At 42.9% G+C, this 17,033-nt stretch overlaps 1 protein-coding gene across 2 annotated transcripts in view; it reads left to right on the top strand.

Annotated features, from left to right (window-relative positions):
• The window catches only part of LOC122184567 (protein spinster homolog 2), a 122,843-nt gene that overhangs the window by 31,619 nt on the left and 74,191 nt on the right, over positions 1 to 17,033 (top strand). For both annotated transcript variants that reach the window (XM_042879614.1, XM_042879615.1), the window contains exon 2: positions 113 to 178. In XM_042879614.1, coding sequence (XP_042735548.1) covers positions 113 to 178 — 66 coding nt within the window. The remainder of the gene's footprint in view (positions 1 to 112; positions 179 to 17,033) is intronic.

Here is a 17,033-nt window from a genome sequence, read left to right as displayed (position 1 = left end):
TGTATGTCTCCAAGACTGGAATTTGTAGCTTTCCTGATGCTTTACAAAGTGCCTGAGATGTATGCTTTTCAAGGGCTGTGAAGGTACTAAGGTTCTTCTGTTTTCCTTGCAGGTGTGTTGTTAGACATCCAGCAGCACTTTGGAGTCAAAGACAGCGGGGCTGGCTTATTACAGACAGGTAAGAGTCTGTGGCATATTTCCTTTGAAATACAATCTTAGGAGGAAAACGAACGAAGATGAGAGTGGGTTTTTGTTACTGTTTGGTTTGTTTTATTTTGCTGATGGGCAAGAGATCAGGGCTCAATGGCTTGAGTGCAGAAAGAGCCAAGAAGCAAACCTAATTATATATGTCAAAGTCAAATAAAAGATAGCTACCTGGATTACAAAGCTCTCAATAGACCAACAGCAGGATTCTGTTCTTGTGCAGAAGAAGTATGTAACGTGTGAGGTGTGATGCCCTCCATGTATTCAGAGAGTCTGCTGAACGTGCAGTATTTGGGAGTCCAGTGTGCCATAGAAATGTAAAGCGCGTCAGGAAAATAGTTGAGGATGAAAGCTGCAGGAAGGGCTAACAATGCTTGCTTTCATGCTAGCTCACTGATTAAAAATACTCCTATGATTTTGGTGCATTGACATCAGACATTTTTCCTCCATGTATTTAAGGAAGAAAAAATACTGAAATTCTGTTGCCTGTCCTTCTGATGTTGCAGGCAGAGCTGAACGACCGTAGGAAAAAAAAGAGCTTTTCTAGCCTGTGGTTCAGAGTTGGTCTAAAGGAGTGGCTTCGTCAAGGGATGGGAGACGATGATGCTGAGTAGCGTCTCATGAATGACAGCACATTTGTTCTTTATGGAGAGGTGAAAGGACCAGCGAGGCAGCAAATGCAGCATTTTAAGGAGAGAAGTAGTCTGGTTTGGAAGCCACTTGTAGAATTGCGATGCTGGGGTTGTCAGGCTCCTCATCTGTAATTAGGGCATCTTGTCATGTTGCAGTACAAACTACTAACATTAGTCCATATCAGGCCCTTAAAAATTCTCTCCTGTCTCTTATGGGACAGAGGAGGTCAGCTAAGCTGAAGCAGCACATGTCCACAACAGAAGGTCTGAGCTTTGTAAGTGTTACTGATTATACGTAGCATCAATCTGTCATGTTCAAAGTGGCACTGGGTGTCTGTCAGGTTCTTTTCTACAGCAATTATTTGTTTTTATTTACTGTGCTCTGAGGAACAGATCCTCAATGTATCATTAGACTCCGAGTGCCTTCAACAGAATATTCTAGTGGAAAACTGCACTTGCCTAAGCACATATATTTTCTTCATTCCTCTCAGTGGATGAAATCCTTCTGCAGATGATTTACTGACAGCAAGCAGTAGCTAAGCTCCATCAGGGCGTTTCATTTGTTAATTGCAAGACATTTTATTTATTTCTCTAGCAAACATACAGAGCATCTGAAAACAGAGTCACTGAGGTATTGCAGGCTTGATGCTGAGCGTGTTGTGAGTTGTGTAACCAATAAATTTTGCTTTAAGAAGAGTAACATTTTTTTTCTGATCTGAAAACTGAGAGCTTGACTTTGCCCTCCTCCTACTGGAGATAGTGCTGTAGATAATAACATTATTGTATTAATGTTATGTATTAATATGTATTAATCACAGCACTGCCACAGAAAAACGGCTCATAGAATAACACACCATTTCATGTAAGTAAGGTTAATGGCATCTAACAAAAAACTTGGTGAATGTGTTACTCTGTTTCTATTTGGCAGCTAGCATATGGCGGTGGTACTCTTAACCCTGGTGGAAAGGAACATGCTGGCCTAAACCTCTACAAACACTACCTGAAGTCTTTTGACCATTCTCTAAGTCTGATTGCTCTAAGCTGCACATGGAGGGAGCTGGAGTATAAAAATGCTTGACCAAGATTGCAGACAGAACCTACAGTAAAGCTGGGATCGAGACCAGTTTCTCCCAGACCACTTCCTTAACCTTGAACAGTTCTTTTCCAAGCAGAAAGTCAGAAATACCATCTTACTCCCAGGAGATGGTCTTGCTAACTAATTGAGTGATATGAGATGAAAGACTGCTCATCCTGAATGTGTCCTCTGAATAAAGAGTAGATTAGTCTTCAGGTTGTTAATCCTGCATCTAAATGAGTCCTAAATTAATTTACAATGTTAATGAGAGGGAGTGAAATGTGGCATTCACTGTTCATATCGCTCATCAAATAGGCTTTACAAAAATAATAATGAAAACCCTTTTAACTGAGAAAGAAGGCTGCACACAGTGCTTTAGGAGGAGATGGTGGTGAAAACTCAAGCAGTGAGGGGAAAAGAAATCTACCAAAGGCAGCCTATGCCCATGCATTCATGCCATAACCCACTGTTTGCAGGCACAGCTGGTCTCGTACTGCAGACATTCAAGAGTCAAGTCATGCTCTCTCAGCTTCTCCTGCTCTCTGGTAAGCAGAGGTGACTGGTTTCTCCAGAACTGCAGAGATGGAATTTGAATTTTTATCTTGTTTTATATTAATCCCAAGATACAAGTTGCAGTGTGTCCAGGAGATGCAGTGAAAACTGCTTAGAGGGAAGCCAGCTTCCTGTACAGCAGAATTTGAAGGGACACTCCAGCCTCATCCATAATGGAAAAGAGCAGAACATGGTACCCTCTGTAACAAGGATCCTGTGACAGCAAAGGACACACTACAGATGTATCACAGTTGCTACTTGCTCAGTAGCACTGTAGAGTAACAGGCACATAACTGTGCTGATTTCAGAGCCTCAATTACCTCTTAATGATACTAAAATTCTGTGTTGATCTTCCTTTTTATAGAACTGTGTGCACAGTTATATAAATAATAAAGTGCACTTAATGGTTCTTCAGGTCCGTAGCCAAGCTTAATTGTTTCTTTTCATTTCTTGCTGGTTGCTTTTGTTAGATGGATAAAAGGATAATCTTGACTGATCTCAAAAGGTGATAAAACACCTCTGTGCCTACTTAAGCTGTGCAGCTGTAATCAGTCAATGCAACCATAAGCCAAACAGTGCAAAAAGGCTTTCCTATGTGTGGAAAAGGGTAGGGGCAGCAGTTTGGATTGTCAAAACTATAGGCTTCTAAAACCACAAAGCCTGGGAGGAGGGAGAACAGATTTATAAAACTGCTACAAATTGTGTTATTCAAATCACATTTTCTTCCATATATTTTTGGGCCACAGGAATGATGCCCACTGCTGGGCTCTGTTTTCCATTGGATTTTTCTGTCCTTTCTTCGTTATTTTTTTTCTGAGCTTTATTGCCCTGCCTGCTTTCCTTGCCCTTGAACTTATTTTGCTTTCGTTTCTTGCCAGTGTCTATTTAGCAAATCAGAGCTCTATTAATAATAGTGCCTAGCTCTTAGTACCATTTGTCTTCTGTATATCTCCGGATTTTTTTATATGGGAGGCGTAATGAGGCTTGCCCTTTTCTACAGATGGAACCAAGAGAACCATATGGGAGAAATGTCCTGCCCAAAGTCACACAGCAGGTGTGAGCCAGAGCCAGAATGAGAACTGCAGTCCATTTCTTGGACACAGCACCCAACCAGGTTAATGGTCAGACCTAGAGATTTGGTCTTAGCTATTGGGCACCTTACTTTTCTAGCCTAAATAGTTCAAGGTCAAGAAACATGAAACAGTGGGGATTTCTGCAAGGGGAAGCTGTAAGCCATCAAATAGTTATGGCAAGGATTTCCTTGAAATGTGGAGGAAAAATTGTCTGTCTTCAGGAAGATCATAGGGTATCACTAGAGGAAGTCTTGTTAACCAAGCTTTTACGCCATCAGTCAGAAACAAGGAAATGTTACAAAGTGAGAAATCTGGAAGGTATCTGTGGCTCTGAAAGAACTTCTCACTTGGAGACTGATGGGCATTCCCCCAAAATACCTTTCAGCCCCTGGTTTTCCTGGGAAGCCTAGCAATGCTGAGTACTTTCTTAAGTTTACTGTGGGTTGATTTTTCTTGTAAGGATCAATTGCAATTAGAACCGATCATTTGAAAAATGAAGCTTGGTCCTAATTGAGTCACCTTGCCTTTTGAGGTGACCTAGTGTAACCTTGCAGCGGAGTCCAACCTTGAAAAGGTACTGGCATCTCCAGTGTGCTATGACTGCATCAACCAGGCCATAGACATTGGTTGTAGGCATTGGTTGTGCCCCGATTAATGCTTGTGACAAGGGTAACAGGAACAGCTGCTGCCCAAACAGATCCTATTTATTATTGACTTACAAACAAGCACTTTGTTTAGAGCATGGTAGGTGCTGCAGGATCAGACAGTCCTTCTGACTGGTTGGGAAGCCTGAGAACATCTTAACTAATGCATGGTAGAAGAGTGAATGCAGAACATAGCAGACTGAAACGCCATCTGCTTTCCAGTAAGCACACTGTGCTGGAGAATGTTGCAATGTGGTCTAATGGAAGACTCGACTGCCTTCTTTCTTTAAGCAGGTTTTTTCCTTATTAAGGTAGAGTGAGGTGAGACAGTCCAGAGCCTGGTTATCACCCACGTTAAGCCCATCACAAGTTCTGACAGCCCTTTTTCCTGTCTGCTAGAATGGTGTCCGATACGCTACGAAGTCCTGGCAGTCTGAAGTTCTGATTCATGAAAGCAATTAAGCCTATTTGGAATCTCTCTGCAATCGAGAATGAAAGTATGTTTCTGAATCGGTGAGCAGGTTAAGGGAAAATGGGTTTGTGCCCTAGCCCTGTCCTGTGTGCACCAAGGACCAAACTATAAAAATGCTGCTTACGGTGCGAGCCTTCACTAGACAGCTCTAGATTGCAGAGTAAATAATCTTTGCTGGGGAGGGAAGGGACCTTACGATGCCCTTGACTGCTTCTAATAGGAGGTAATTCTAGAGCCAGTGTTGTACTTTGTCTTTTTATTGTACATGTCAGCATGAATAGGGAAGCTTTCCAGACTGGCTTGTCTTCATTAATGTTCTGATTTTATGTTACTACATGGCCACTAACACAGCATGGCAGTTCATTCAGCCTGTCTGCTCTGCCGAAGGAAGGCTTGCCTAGCTGTTGGCCTAATGGGGCAGGTATTTGGGCTGCTTGTTTCAAGGGAAACTTGCACGTGTGCCTATTTTCCCTTAGGCTGTAGTTCAGGCACTTCTTGCCAAAGTTGTGTTCATTTCTGTAATTCATTATAATAATGAGGGCAGAGATTTCCCACAGATTTTGAGAAGTAGTTATGATTTCAACCAAATGCCTCATCGTTCTTAACATACATTGCTCATCTCCTCCTGCACGTGTTCCTCAAACCTCAGAATTTCATTCAAGCTCTTTACACTGGAAGATGGAGTTTGTGTTGGTATTATGTGGTACCTTTAAACAACTCCTGCTTTATACCAGCTATGGGATCTCAGTAGCCCTCATCTGCACAGTATTGTGTGTTTCAGGCAGAAAATTCAGGAAGGCTAGAGTTGCCACCTTTGGGTTTTTTTTAATATGGACACTGCATTTTGACTTCTGAAAGAAGGTGAGCATTTAGATGACCTTACCAGTTAGGTGGTTTTTATGCTGTTGTTAATTATCTAGTGGCTACCAGTTGTTGGAGGAGAGAGGTGTGTACCTGTGTTCAAGAACTCATGTTTGACTTTCTTTTTATCCTCTCCCCATGTGATGACACTAAAAGCTTCTGGGAGCAACTTGCTTGGCTTTGATACTTAGTTTTCACTCAACCTTTAAGTTCCATTTTCAAGTATGGTGAGCAGAGGAGTGTTTGGATGTCATCTCAATCAGAAGAAGCTCTGTGTTCCCTCTGTGTTCCCTGATCTGGATCTATGCGTACAGCTGCTTCTGATGCCCACTATAAAGGAACCCAATATAAAGGGATTTGTTACCCAGAGGGGAAGTTCTTTTTGCCTCGACTTGAAGAGAGTTTGGATATAGGTCTTCTATGAAGTGAGAGTGAGAGAACAGGACAAACCTTTGCAGTGCATTCTGTATATTTAGTGCGTTCATCCCGGGAGAGCCATAATATTGTTCTCTTTTAAAGATTTATTTTAAGATAATTTTGGTTTTGTATTGTTCTTCCCACACACCTGAAGTACACTCATTTTCTTGGAACACAAACCAACCGTTCTGCAGGGCAGCATACGCTGTGCTGGGAAATTGTAAGCTGTTACTTCCTATGGGGATCTGAGATGTGGTAACACAGAGGTCAGACTTGGTCTGTGCCTGCTGGGAGATTTCTGTGCTCATTTGGGATGGCTGGCAGCATTGTTGAAGGAGATATTTGGTTTATCCAAATGATCTCTCCGCCAAACCAAACAGTCTTGACCCGGTGTAAAGGAGCTCTAGAGCACTGAAGATGCCATCCTGCAATGAAGAAACAATGCTGTCAGTATTTGTAATACAGCAGGCAGCTCGTGGGCTCTGGAATTACCAGGACGTTTTTGTAGTAGGAGGAACACTGTGGTCCTGGACCAATCTGAGAGGTCATTTTTTTTCCTCTAATGACGAGTCTTGAGCTCCCAGAGATCTGAACGTTTGACATTTCCTCTAGAAGAGCAGTTCAAGCTTTCTAGGCTGTGTACTAGATTACTGTACATCCAGACAGTCTCATTTTTATAGCGATTATCCCTGCATGCTGATGTTGTATAGCACAAACTGATTTTCTTCTCAGATTGGGCAGGGAACTTGTTTTATAAGTGAAGTTTTTATTAAATGACTGAGAATGGTTTAGGGTTTTTAACTATCAGACCTCAGAGGAAAAATAAGCAGTTACTTGATGGGATGAATGCTAGGAGGAGACGTTCACATGTATTCCCCATCACCTTTGCTGCAGCAAGCAGGGAAATGTTTTCATTTTCAGCAGAAAGGATCTTTGCAAGGGAAGGACAGCCCTCACCTCTTCTGTTCCCCCCCACTTGGTTACACACCAAGTTACTCTGAGTTAAGCATTAAGGCAGTTTCAACCATTTCCTCCTTCCAGACTTTTCATCCACTGCTGTTCACAGCAGCTGGACTTTGTATGAGCTCCTACTGCATCGTTCTTCTTGCTCTTTGTACATGAGCTGGATTGGAGGTGAGGCAGTTCTAATTTCTCCTGTTGTGGGACTGTAGTGGTTGAGCAGAAAACAGTAATAGTAACATGCTCTTCCTGCCAGATTTTCTTACATAAGAAGTTGCAACTTGTTTATTGAGGGATTCACCAAGTAGCTTTAAATGCGTAGTTACAATAAATGACTGTTAGGGTAGACCTGGGAGAGAATTAGGGAGGTGGTGCAGACAAAGCAGCTTGAATTTCTTTTCACAATTCTACAATGCTTGAAATACGCCCTGAGTTCTTTGCCCTGCTTTTATCCTTGCCTCTGCCCAGCCAATGATTTGAGGGGTCCTGGTGGGGCTAGCTGTCAGCTCCATACCTCCATAGTAAGCATGCCATAGTTGTTCCAACCTACCTACAATATAAATAACTATAAAAATGCCCCAGAGCCCTTGGCTACACCTTGTGAGCACTAGAAATCATTGACAAAGTCTGACAAAGAATGGTTCTATTTCATGAGAGCCTTTGTGAGTGGTGTCAGGAGCACTGGTGAGTTAAACTGTAACTTTGCCACAAAAAAGAAAAGCTTTTTTTTTGCTTACACTGGCATGTGCAGGGTGTTTCAGAGATGTGTTACTGAGCCGAGCTGCTTTCTGTTTAACAATCTGGGCTCTTTCCAAAAGCAGCCTCTTACAGGTGTGGCTTAGGCTACATTAATTCTTAACTTACTAATTATGACTGCAAATCAAAGCTGTGAAGTGGCACAAATCGCATCAGCAAAATTGCTCCCAAGGTAAATTGCAAGCTCAACATTAGTGATTGAGTTGAGGATACTTTGAAAACGTGGTACTAAAAATAGGTAGTAGTTCAGAAGGGCTGATGCAGTTGTTGTGTTTAGAACCATGCAAGTGTTTGAGGAGATAAATCCACCTCCTTATCAATCTTCTTGAAGGTAAAATTGCAGAGCAGGAACACAAAGATCTCACATCAGTTTTTCTCTTTTTGTGTTTTAAGTTGACATATTCCCCTGCAAAATGCTCCTGTAGGGCATCCCCCTAAGCCTGAGTTATAGGAGTGCTGCTAGAACGTATAAATCTGATGATTTACTCCGTTGCTGTGGCTCACGGCGCTGAAGTTACCAGCTGTGTAGTTGTTTTTGCTTAGTCAAGTGGACTTTGAAAAAATGATGCATCTGTGAGGGTCATTGTTTTACATTATTTATGGAATGATGAACCCTTCTCATAAGGAAATCCACTTCTTCAGGATATTTAGCTGTGCTGATACCTGTCCTGATGTGCCAAAATACCAGCTCTACATTCACTTGTTTTGCTGAACATGCCTGGGATTTGTCAGCTGCAGATGGCTGCACAGAAAATCAAATTTCAGATCCTGTATTGGATTCAGCATCCTCTGCGTGGAAGCACAGAGAGCTTCTTTTCTCTCCTTGTCTTGTTTCAGCCCAGCGCATGCTAAACATTCTAGCTCCTCTTAAGACCACTGAAGTTCAATCCACAAACATGTTTAACCTGCAGGTGGGTGAGGTCCTTTAGCTCCATTGCAGTGTGGGTCTGCTGCAGTTCCTTGCCTTCTTCAGCTGTGCCAGCAGCCCAGCTATGCAGCTGGTTTCATTTCTGTTTCTCCCACTCTGAGCCTCAGTTACTTCTAACTGGTTGGCTGACACAACTGTGCTTCGTGCTAATTGCTTTGAAACACATAGATGTAATAATATGGCAGTTGATTAGCAAATATCATACAAACTGTGAAAAGGAGAGGATGGCAAGACAAAGGGAAGTCTTAAAATAAAAACTCTCTTGATTGAACAGGAGGGAGAGGTAACAGACCTTTCTGTGAAGCAGGTTGCCCAAAGTTGCCCTTGTTCTCACTGAGGGTGTTTTGTGGCAGCAAAGGTGATAATACAGGATATTATACAATGAACGTTGAATTTGCTCTAAAAGCTTCCCAGTGAGATATTTCTACCAGCTGCTAATGTCATATCTCCAAATGGTTTGGACAATGCCATGTGTGATGTACTGAGCTGAGAAGATGTTTGCACTGTGTATGAAAGGCATCAGCTTGCTTGGTGTGGACTTTTTCTTTGTGGATTCAGAGTCCAGAAACGAATCTCCTTTGACTGATCACCAGGCAATAAGCTGCTGGCAACACCATGACAAGTTTTCCCCAAGGCTCAGTCTTTGGCTATACAGGACTGCTAATAAGGAAGCCTACCTGTCATCCTGGACCATCTGTGATGGTTTAGTACCTAGAGCAGGGAACAGAATAGGTGCTGAACACAAACTGACCTTAGATGAGTCACTGGTCAGTCATCAGTCCCACCTTCTGTGTATTTAGGCCTGATTGAGACTGACTGAAGTGGTCTTTTTTAAGATGCTAACAATCTCTGGATTCACCAAATATTGCCTTTCTTTCCCCATTAATGTAGTTGATGGTGCATGAAGACATTCAATTTGCAAACCTTGTGCAATGCAGAATTTATTTCAGTGAGTTGTTCTCTAGCAGTACGCGTTCTGCCAGAAATATAGTAGTCAGAATAAATTTAAAGCCAGAGCTTATTTAAAAAAATAATAATAATCCAGTCCTTTTTTGGCTATTGAAACTACTGTTAACCCTGGCATCTTTTGTGGAGCTCCCATTCTTTTATCCAGAGATGCACCTTCAGTTGCAAAGCTCACTGCTGGAGCTGCAATCCAGAATTGGCATTAGTGTTTTTCACTGATGAGGGTAAATATTCTGGAAATTCATGTGAATAATCTTAGAAACAGCAAGACAGACAGTGCTCCATGCAGGGGCTCCAGTGCAGTTACCATTCTTCTCCTTTTAGAAAACGTGGCAAATTAAAACATTAGGAAACATCAGCATTTGAACAATTTCCTTAAACACATTACCCCTTTCTGGAGGGCACTGTGAAACGTGCAGTCTCTGTCTACACTGCCATTGATAAAAGCAAGGGGCAAGAGCATTCCTAAATAGTGCCAGCAAAACTGAATCAATGAACAACTTCTGTGGAATCACAGTAGCCACTTCCTGCTCTGACAGGGGCTTCCTTCCATGCTCTGTGATCCTTCTCACTGCAGGATGAAGGCTGCTTCTGATCGTCTGTGATTTTGTGCTGCCGATCAGTACGTATGTACAACTTGTTGTCAAAAACAGTGCTTCCCTGTATTCAGTTTGTGGTACAACAGCCTGTTGAAATATTGCTGGCATTTGGAAGAGTAGATGGGTAAGCCTGTGGCTCTGTACCCTGCCAGAGAGATGTTTAGGTGCTGAAGGAGCAAGGTTGGAGTTGGATACGAAGTTGGAGGAATTCACGGCACCTCCTGTGCTCAGACACATCTCCTTTCTGGTGGTGCTGCCCTCTGAAGGGTGCTGGATGAGCAAAGCAGGTAGGAGTTGTTGGGATCTGGGATGGCATGACTTCCCTGGCTCCTCCTGTTCTTTGTTAGGAGGGAGGACTTTGGATGTCTGGAAAACCTGCATCTTGTAGCTAAGATGTGCTTAGGTGGAGTTGCCTGATGTACTTTAATAGAAGGAGAAAGCAGCACAGAGCTGTTAAGATTCTAGAGCCTCCTTTTTAGCCAGAGGTTTATCTTGCTGTGCAGTCTGGCCTGCCTCCTCCCTGCCCTGCATGGTTCTGTTCATCAGCCTGGGTTAATGGTTCAGCTTTGTATTTCCTGGCCCCTGCAGCTGCAGTTGAATTCTTTGTCTGAACACACAGTATTTGTGACCTCAAGTATAATGACTTGGGAAATAAATAAGAAGTTGTTCAGGGTATGGGATAAGTGAGAGCACAAATGGTTCCTTCCTTGACCTGTGGAGAATTCATGTCTCAGAATGAAACTAGACAGCAAGTTTACTTCCACGATGCTCTTGGTCAGTGTGTCTAGTCCAGCTCGGCCAGCAATGCATGCACAAACTTGGTCTTCACATGCCTGCCTTCACTCCCTTCTTAAGGAGAAGTTTTGAAGATAATCTGTGTTATTCATTTGCTCAGTCTTAAAAATAAGGAAGGCAGCATAAGAACGTATAAAGGAAGGGATGTCTTGAAAAGGCAGGTTGTGCATTTCATGTTTTCTTCCTAATGCAGAAGCAGTCAGTATAGGTCAGTTTGCTGGAAACCACTCTGAACACACCAGTGAACTCCTGGAAATGAGTGCCACCAGGAGTGTTGGTAGGACCACAGCTTAAAAGGTGAGCTCTTGATGGGGATAGCACATTCTTGTAATAATCTAAATGAATTTTTGAGAGGGAAAAAAAACCTGAGGGCTCAGGCCAGCCTCTGGGTAAGGCAGCTGCCTGCAAAGGAGTTTTTTGTACTTTCCTCAGAAGGATCTGATTGCTGTCACTGTCACAGGCAGGATACAAGGCTGCTGGGCTTTCTGATCTGTTGCCATTGTTCTTCTGCTCTTACGAAGTGGTCTCCTGGGGTCACATGAAAGATCTTTCATTAGGGAACTCCTCATTTGGTGTTCGCTGCCAGCGCCTGAGGCAAAGCGATGGACGCTGCTGTTAAGGAGAAAACTTGAAATTCCATCTGAGGGAGACATCTCTCTTCTGCTCTACTGTGAATGGAACCCCAGTCAGCACTACAGAAAGTTCCTCTGGAAAATGAGTGCAGTTTTGACTGGTAACATTCATAGCAAGAGCTGTCATTGCACTGGGTACCACTGTATTTTACAGCCATCTCAGAAAAGAATAGGCAGTTGAGCAGGAAAAAAATACTGAAATTCCCTCTGTGACCAGCAAGCAGTGTTTCAGAAGTAAAAGTATGGAGGGCAGTATTGAGACACTTGTGCTCCCTCCACAAATGTGTCCATGTGAAAGGCTAAAGTCTCTGGGAGGGGAGAAATTTGGAGGAAAGACTTTGAGGGAAGACAGTTCCAGGCTCCCAGATGAGTATCAAACAAAAGCAATGACACAACTGCTTTTATATCCACATTATCTGTAGATTTTGACACATTCCTATTCCAAAGAGATTTCTATTCCTAAAAAAGTAAATTAGTGTACAGCTGCAGCTGGGAAGATATTAAGAGCAGTACCCTGTGCTGGGGTGCATTTTAGAACAGGAAGTAAATAAAAATCAGATAATTTCAGATATCATCTTGAATTTCTCGTGGTGAGGAGTAATGCTTTTCATCTTCTAAAATTCAGCTTAATCTGGCAAATATTTGCCATCCTCCAGATAACTAGAGGCACACAGCATAAGGCCAGTTAGTCTGTTTAGAAAGGTCTGAACCGTGAAGGAAGTTAGCTTACGACGTAGAGATGAATCACCATTTTCTGCCCCAGAGACTGATAGTTTTCTTAGTTATTGAGGTTAGGTTGGCTTTAAAGCATACCATTTTCCTGATCTGCAATAGGCACTCCTGAAGATTATGGCTTGAATCGAATATGAAGGTAAACATTTTGCAGAAGAGCAGTGTGACAGGAGCTTGCTACCAAACCCTGACATGCTTTTATTTGCCTGTGTGCACATGCTGTGAATATGATTCCTTGTCCAGATGTCGGTGCTCTGCCCCTGCACTTCTGTGGTACTGCTGAACCAGGAGCATAAGTGCACTGAAGCAAAGTCAGATTTCATCCTTTCATCCTGACCAGAGCAGAAAATGTTTGTAATGAGGCTGTCAGTGCTCTGATGGTTGATAGCCAATTACTTAATTAAAATGAGAGTATGGCTATTTTCCTTTCAAAAAGGGAGCATGTATTTTGCCGAGACAGCTACGGTCCAACGGCTCCCTACAGAACCGTTATTGTAATGACAACAAAGAAAATCAATCGGCCCCTCTGGCTGCCCGGGGAGAGCAGCAGCACGGCTCCGTGCCTTCCACACACCCCAAAGCAGTGATGTGTGTCTGCCAGGCTGCCACCAGGCTTTCTTCTGCCACTCAGCATCACTCCCACCCCACCGGCATCATCGCCCTCACGCTGGCAGCTGGAAAATCCCTCTGAGCTTACAGCCTTGCTGGAAGGCAACAGCTGCAAGGCTCCTTCAGCTGGGGCCGCTTGCAGACACATCAGCAGCAGCCTTCCCAGGTCCTTTATCCTGTTATAGCTGTAATTGAGTTAGCTCATCTGTGCCCGAGCTGTTCATATGGCCTATTTATGTATGTTGGGTCATTACAGGCTGTCTCCAGCTTTGTAAGTAAAACCAGCAGCCATTAAGAGCTCATCAGTAGAGGTTAGAAAAGCATTGGTCATTTATTTATGGATTTCCTTTTATAAACAAACTCTAACAAACTTCAAACTTTACAAAAAGCTCTGGGATAAGGATATACTGGATGAACACTTTAGCTAGTTTCTATGAGTGCCATAGCATAAGAGGTTCTTGATTCTCCAATATAGAGAAGGGGAAGCACTTCCTATTGTATTGTTTTTCATAGGAAGCTGCTGCTGTCTTTAAATGACATGTAGCAAAGAACTTATTAGTAATAAACACGTTGTACTTTCAGTGCATCTTCTCTCTTTCCTCATCTTTCATTCTTGCAAGACTGTTTTTTCATGGAAGCAGAATGACTCCTGTTGCACACTGGTTTAAGATTTAAAGTTAAAACGTTCACAGGATTAATGGTCTGGTGGTAAAAAGGGGTGGTAAGCCTCAGTTCAGGATGAAAAGAGCCTTCCTTCTCCATCTCCAACTGGAAACAAATAACATGATTTCTTTTTGTACCAGATACAAACGATACATCTTCCTATTAAGAGAATAACAGATTTGAAGCGTTTTCTTGCTAATTAAATCTGATTCATGGTGCTTAACAGAAATTTCAGGGATTGAAGGATTTAGATTATTTTGCATAATTGTCTTTAGATTGTTATTTCTTGGTGCACACTGTGGTTGTGAAGGTTGTGTGGGCAAAGGTGAACGCAAATGTTCTTGCCTTTAGGAACTTGGTCCTGCCCCAGGGCCAGTTTTCAGTTCTCTGCAGGTCCCCAGCTTTGCTGTCCTGATGGCCCCGTGAGCTCTGCACCTGCAGGAGGAAAAGGCTAACCTTTGTTTCCTAAAGCTGCAGGGCCGTGGTTGTAGCGTGTGCCTGGCATCATAATTGTGGTAGGATAATAAAGATGTCAAGAAGAGGAAGGGAATAGAATAAAAAAGGGTTCTTTGGTTTTGTGGTCATTTCAGTGCTTTCTCAGGGCACCTCTCTCCAGCCCTGGCTACAGCCCTTCCTGCTGCACAGAGAGCAGCCCTGGTCCCTGGCAGAGCTCCCTTGGTGACTGAAGATCTCCATTGGACAGCGTGTGTGTAGAGCATCCTCAAAAACTGCATTCAAAGAGAAAACCAGAACTGCTGTTCTTTCAAATGTAGTGATCTTCTCGAGTGCTTGGAGCAATGACTGACTTTCTCTACCAGCAGCTGAGGTTGTGTATATGTGCTTTAGTCTTATCAAGGCAAACCCATCTTGTAGAACAGCCACTTTGTAATGGCACAGTGATGCAACGCTATTGACCAACCTCCATACCTTTAGGATCTCAAGCCTAAATTGGGATTGACCAGAACAAATACAAATCCATCCTAATTGTCTAACTAAATTAATGAGGTTTTCCTGCCACTGACTGCTCAGTGACAGCCCAACACATGCCATGTATTTATTGTATGAGCGCTGAGGCTGCAGCTGGGAGCAGATGAGTCGTTTGTCTGTCACTCCTCTGTGGGAGCCTGCAAAGTTCAGAGCCAGTGAAGTCAAATGGAAAGGAAACTGCAAGGCTGCCCTGGTTCTGTTAGCTGAAGAGGTGCTCCATTGCTTCAGCCTGAGAGTGAAATGGGCGAAGAGTGAGTCCTTTGTAATTCTAGAAACGTACCTTTGTGAATTACATTCAAGCTTTTACAAGTTTTTCTAGGTGCAATCCAGTAACACAGTAATAAGACATTACCTAAGCAAGCTAGCAGAAATGATACAAATTTTTGTATTTTAACTTTAATCAAATAACGTAGGAATAGTTTTACCAGTTCAGCCCAAAGGTCCTTTTATTATATTATTCAGTCTGTGGTTATGATCAGTAGCAAAAAGGAGAGAACAGAAAGGAATGGTTAAATTCCCTGGTATGCCTTATCCACTGGATGTTGAGGACTTTCTGGGCCCTCAGATTGGACTTTCTCCAATTCTATTTTGAAACAACTTATACTTTCTGTTCCCATAAGCTCCTGTAATAACACCCCAGTTTTTAGTTAAGCTTTTTTGCATGGAGGGTCTCTTCTGATTTGAATTTGTAGCTGCCACTTATATTAAATCTGTGACCAGCATTCTAAAGGAGGAGGTAATTCAGTTTGTCCTACTCCCTTCAATTTGTGGATGTAGATCTCTTCTATATCCCCAATCAGTTGTTTATTTTCCAGTTTTCTTCATGTTTTCCTGTAAAAGAACCTGTTGTGTCCTCTTGACAGTTATTTTATGTTTTCTGTACTTTTCCCAGTAATAAAATTTTATGTTATAGGGCTGCAGTAAAGTTACAAGCACTAGAATGTGTTTACTGGTAAAGAGGTTCTGATCTCTGGTGCATCGGGGATTTATAAGCAGTTACATCTAAACAAAAACCTCAGCTCTGACGTCCATTGAACCAAGCGAACTTTGGCTAGGAGTCTAAATCAAACTGCACTAGAAGTATTTTGCAGATATACAACAAGTGAATACAAATCAACAGTAGCCTTGGCTTATTTAATCACTGCATTTCTCACAGTATGGAAATGAAAATCAGACAAAGAATCTCATCTTCAGCTACCTTTATATTTTAGCAATCTCATGCTGTTTTAGGCAATAGGTTTGCATACCTTTTGCATGGCGCTGCCTAGGGAAACAAACTGCCACAGCCTCCTGTTCCTGCCCCTCTCTAAGGTCACCAGGTCATGAACCAGGATGGGACTCACCCAGAGGTGACGTTATTTTTGAGGAGGAGAGGTGGTGTCTTTTTGTCCTCATATGTTCTTACATGCAAGTTTTAATGCCCCAGTCGAGTGCACTGCATAGCCACAGAATGAAGGAATGCTAGCAAATACTTCTTGTATTTCATTGCAAAAGCCATTTCTGGCTGTTGGCTGCACCTGCGTGTCCCCCAGCAGCAGCTCCCTGCGGGGTCCCTCAGTGCCAGGCACCAAGGAAGCCGAGCCTTTCCTTTGGACTGCAGTGGTGCTATGAGGCACATCTCTAAGGCAGCAGCTGCTTTATTGATGTTCAGGTTGTTCTAATCCCTTTGAAACAGTGCTAACGTATTCACTGTAATTCCACCTAAGCAGGTGCGTTTTTGGTTTTTTTTCTTTTTAAATTACATTGCCTGCATAGAGCTGCTCGAAATTTAATCTAGTAGCAAGTTAACTCTTGCACCAGGTAAACTTACTGGACATCCAGGGAGTAAAATGCATGTGTAAAATGCATGTGAAAAGTGTTTTCCACTCCCACATAGACAGGAATTTTGAGGTGCAGCATGAAAGAGAAACCATGGCGGATATGGAAAATGGTTGTGAAATAATGACTACAAGTCACCTTCTAATTAATTGCTTCAACAGTGTTCTAGATGTGAATAGGGTAAATCTTTAAATGCACTTTCAATTGACATAATGTTGGAAAGGAATCCAAAGAGATGTGAAAAAGTTGGAGTGTTTTAGAGCTTAGCTTCTAATTCCATTCTTTCCTCGCCTCTGCAGTGCAGATCTCAAATCTTGTTTGGAGCATGTTAGCAGTATTTGTGAGGCCTAAGTGAGGGGAGGATCGCTGCTGGTCTTCAGGGAGTGTTGATATGTGATGGACCATAGAAGTGAGGACCGCTACTGAGTTAATTGCTTAGGCGTGCCTGTAGAATCACTGAATCACAGAATGGCCGGGGTTGGAAGGGACCTCAAGGATCCTGAATCTCCAACCCGCTGTCACGTGCAGGGCCACCAGCCTCCCCATTCAATCCAGTCTGGCCTTGAACACCTCCAGGGATGGGGCAGGCTGCCTTCAGCTGTGGTGCCATGGCAGCTCAGCAGCTATAACCTCCCCTCGCTGCTGCGATCCAACTTTG

The sequence above is a fragment of the Lagopus leucura genome, unplaced genomic scaffold (assembly GCF_019238085.1).
Source record: "Lagopus leucura isolate 7727_CA_CO unplaced genomic scaffold, USGS_WTPT01 Super-Scaffold_100024, whole genome shotgun sequence".
Taxonomy (NCBI): Eukaryota; Metazoa; Chordata; class Aves; order Galliformes; family Phasianidae; genus Lagopus; species Lagopus leucura.
The sequence above is the reverse complement of the archived record's forward strand: the minus strand, read 5'-3'. Positions and strand labels throughout refer to the sequence as shown.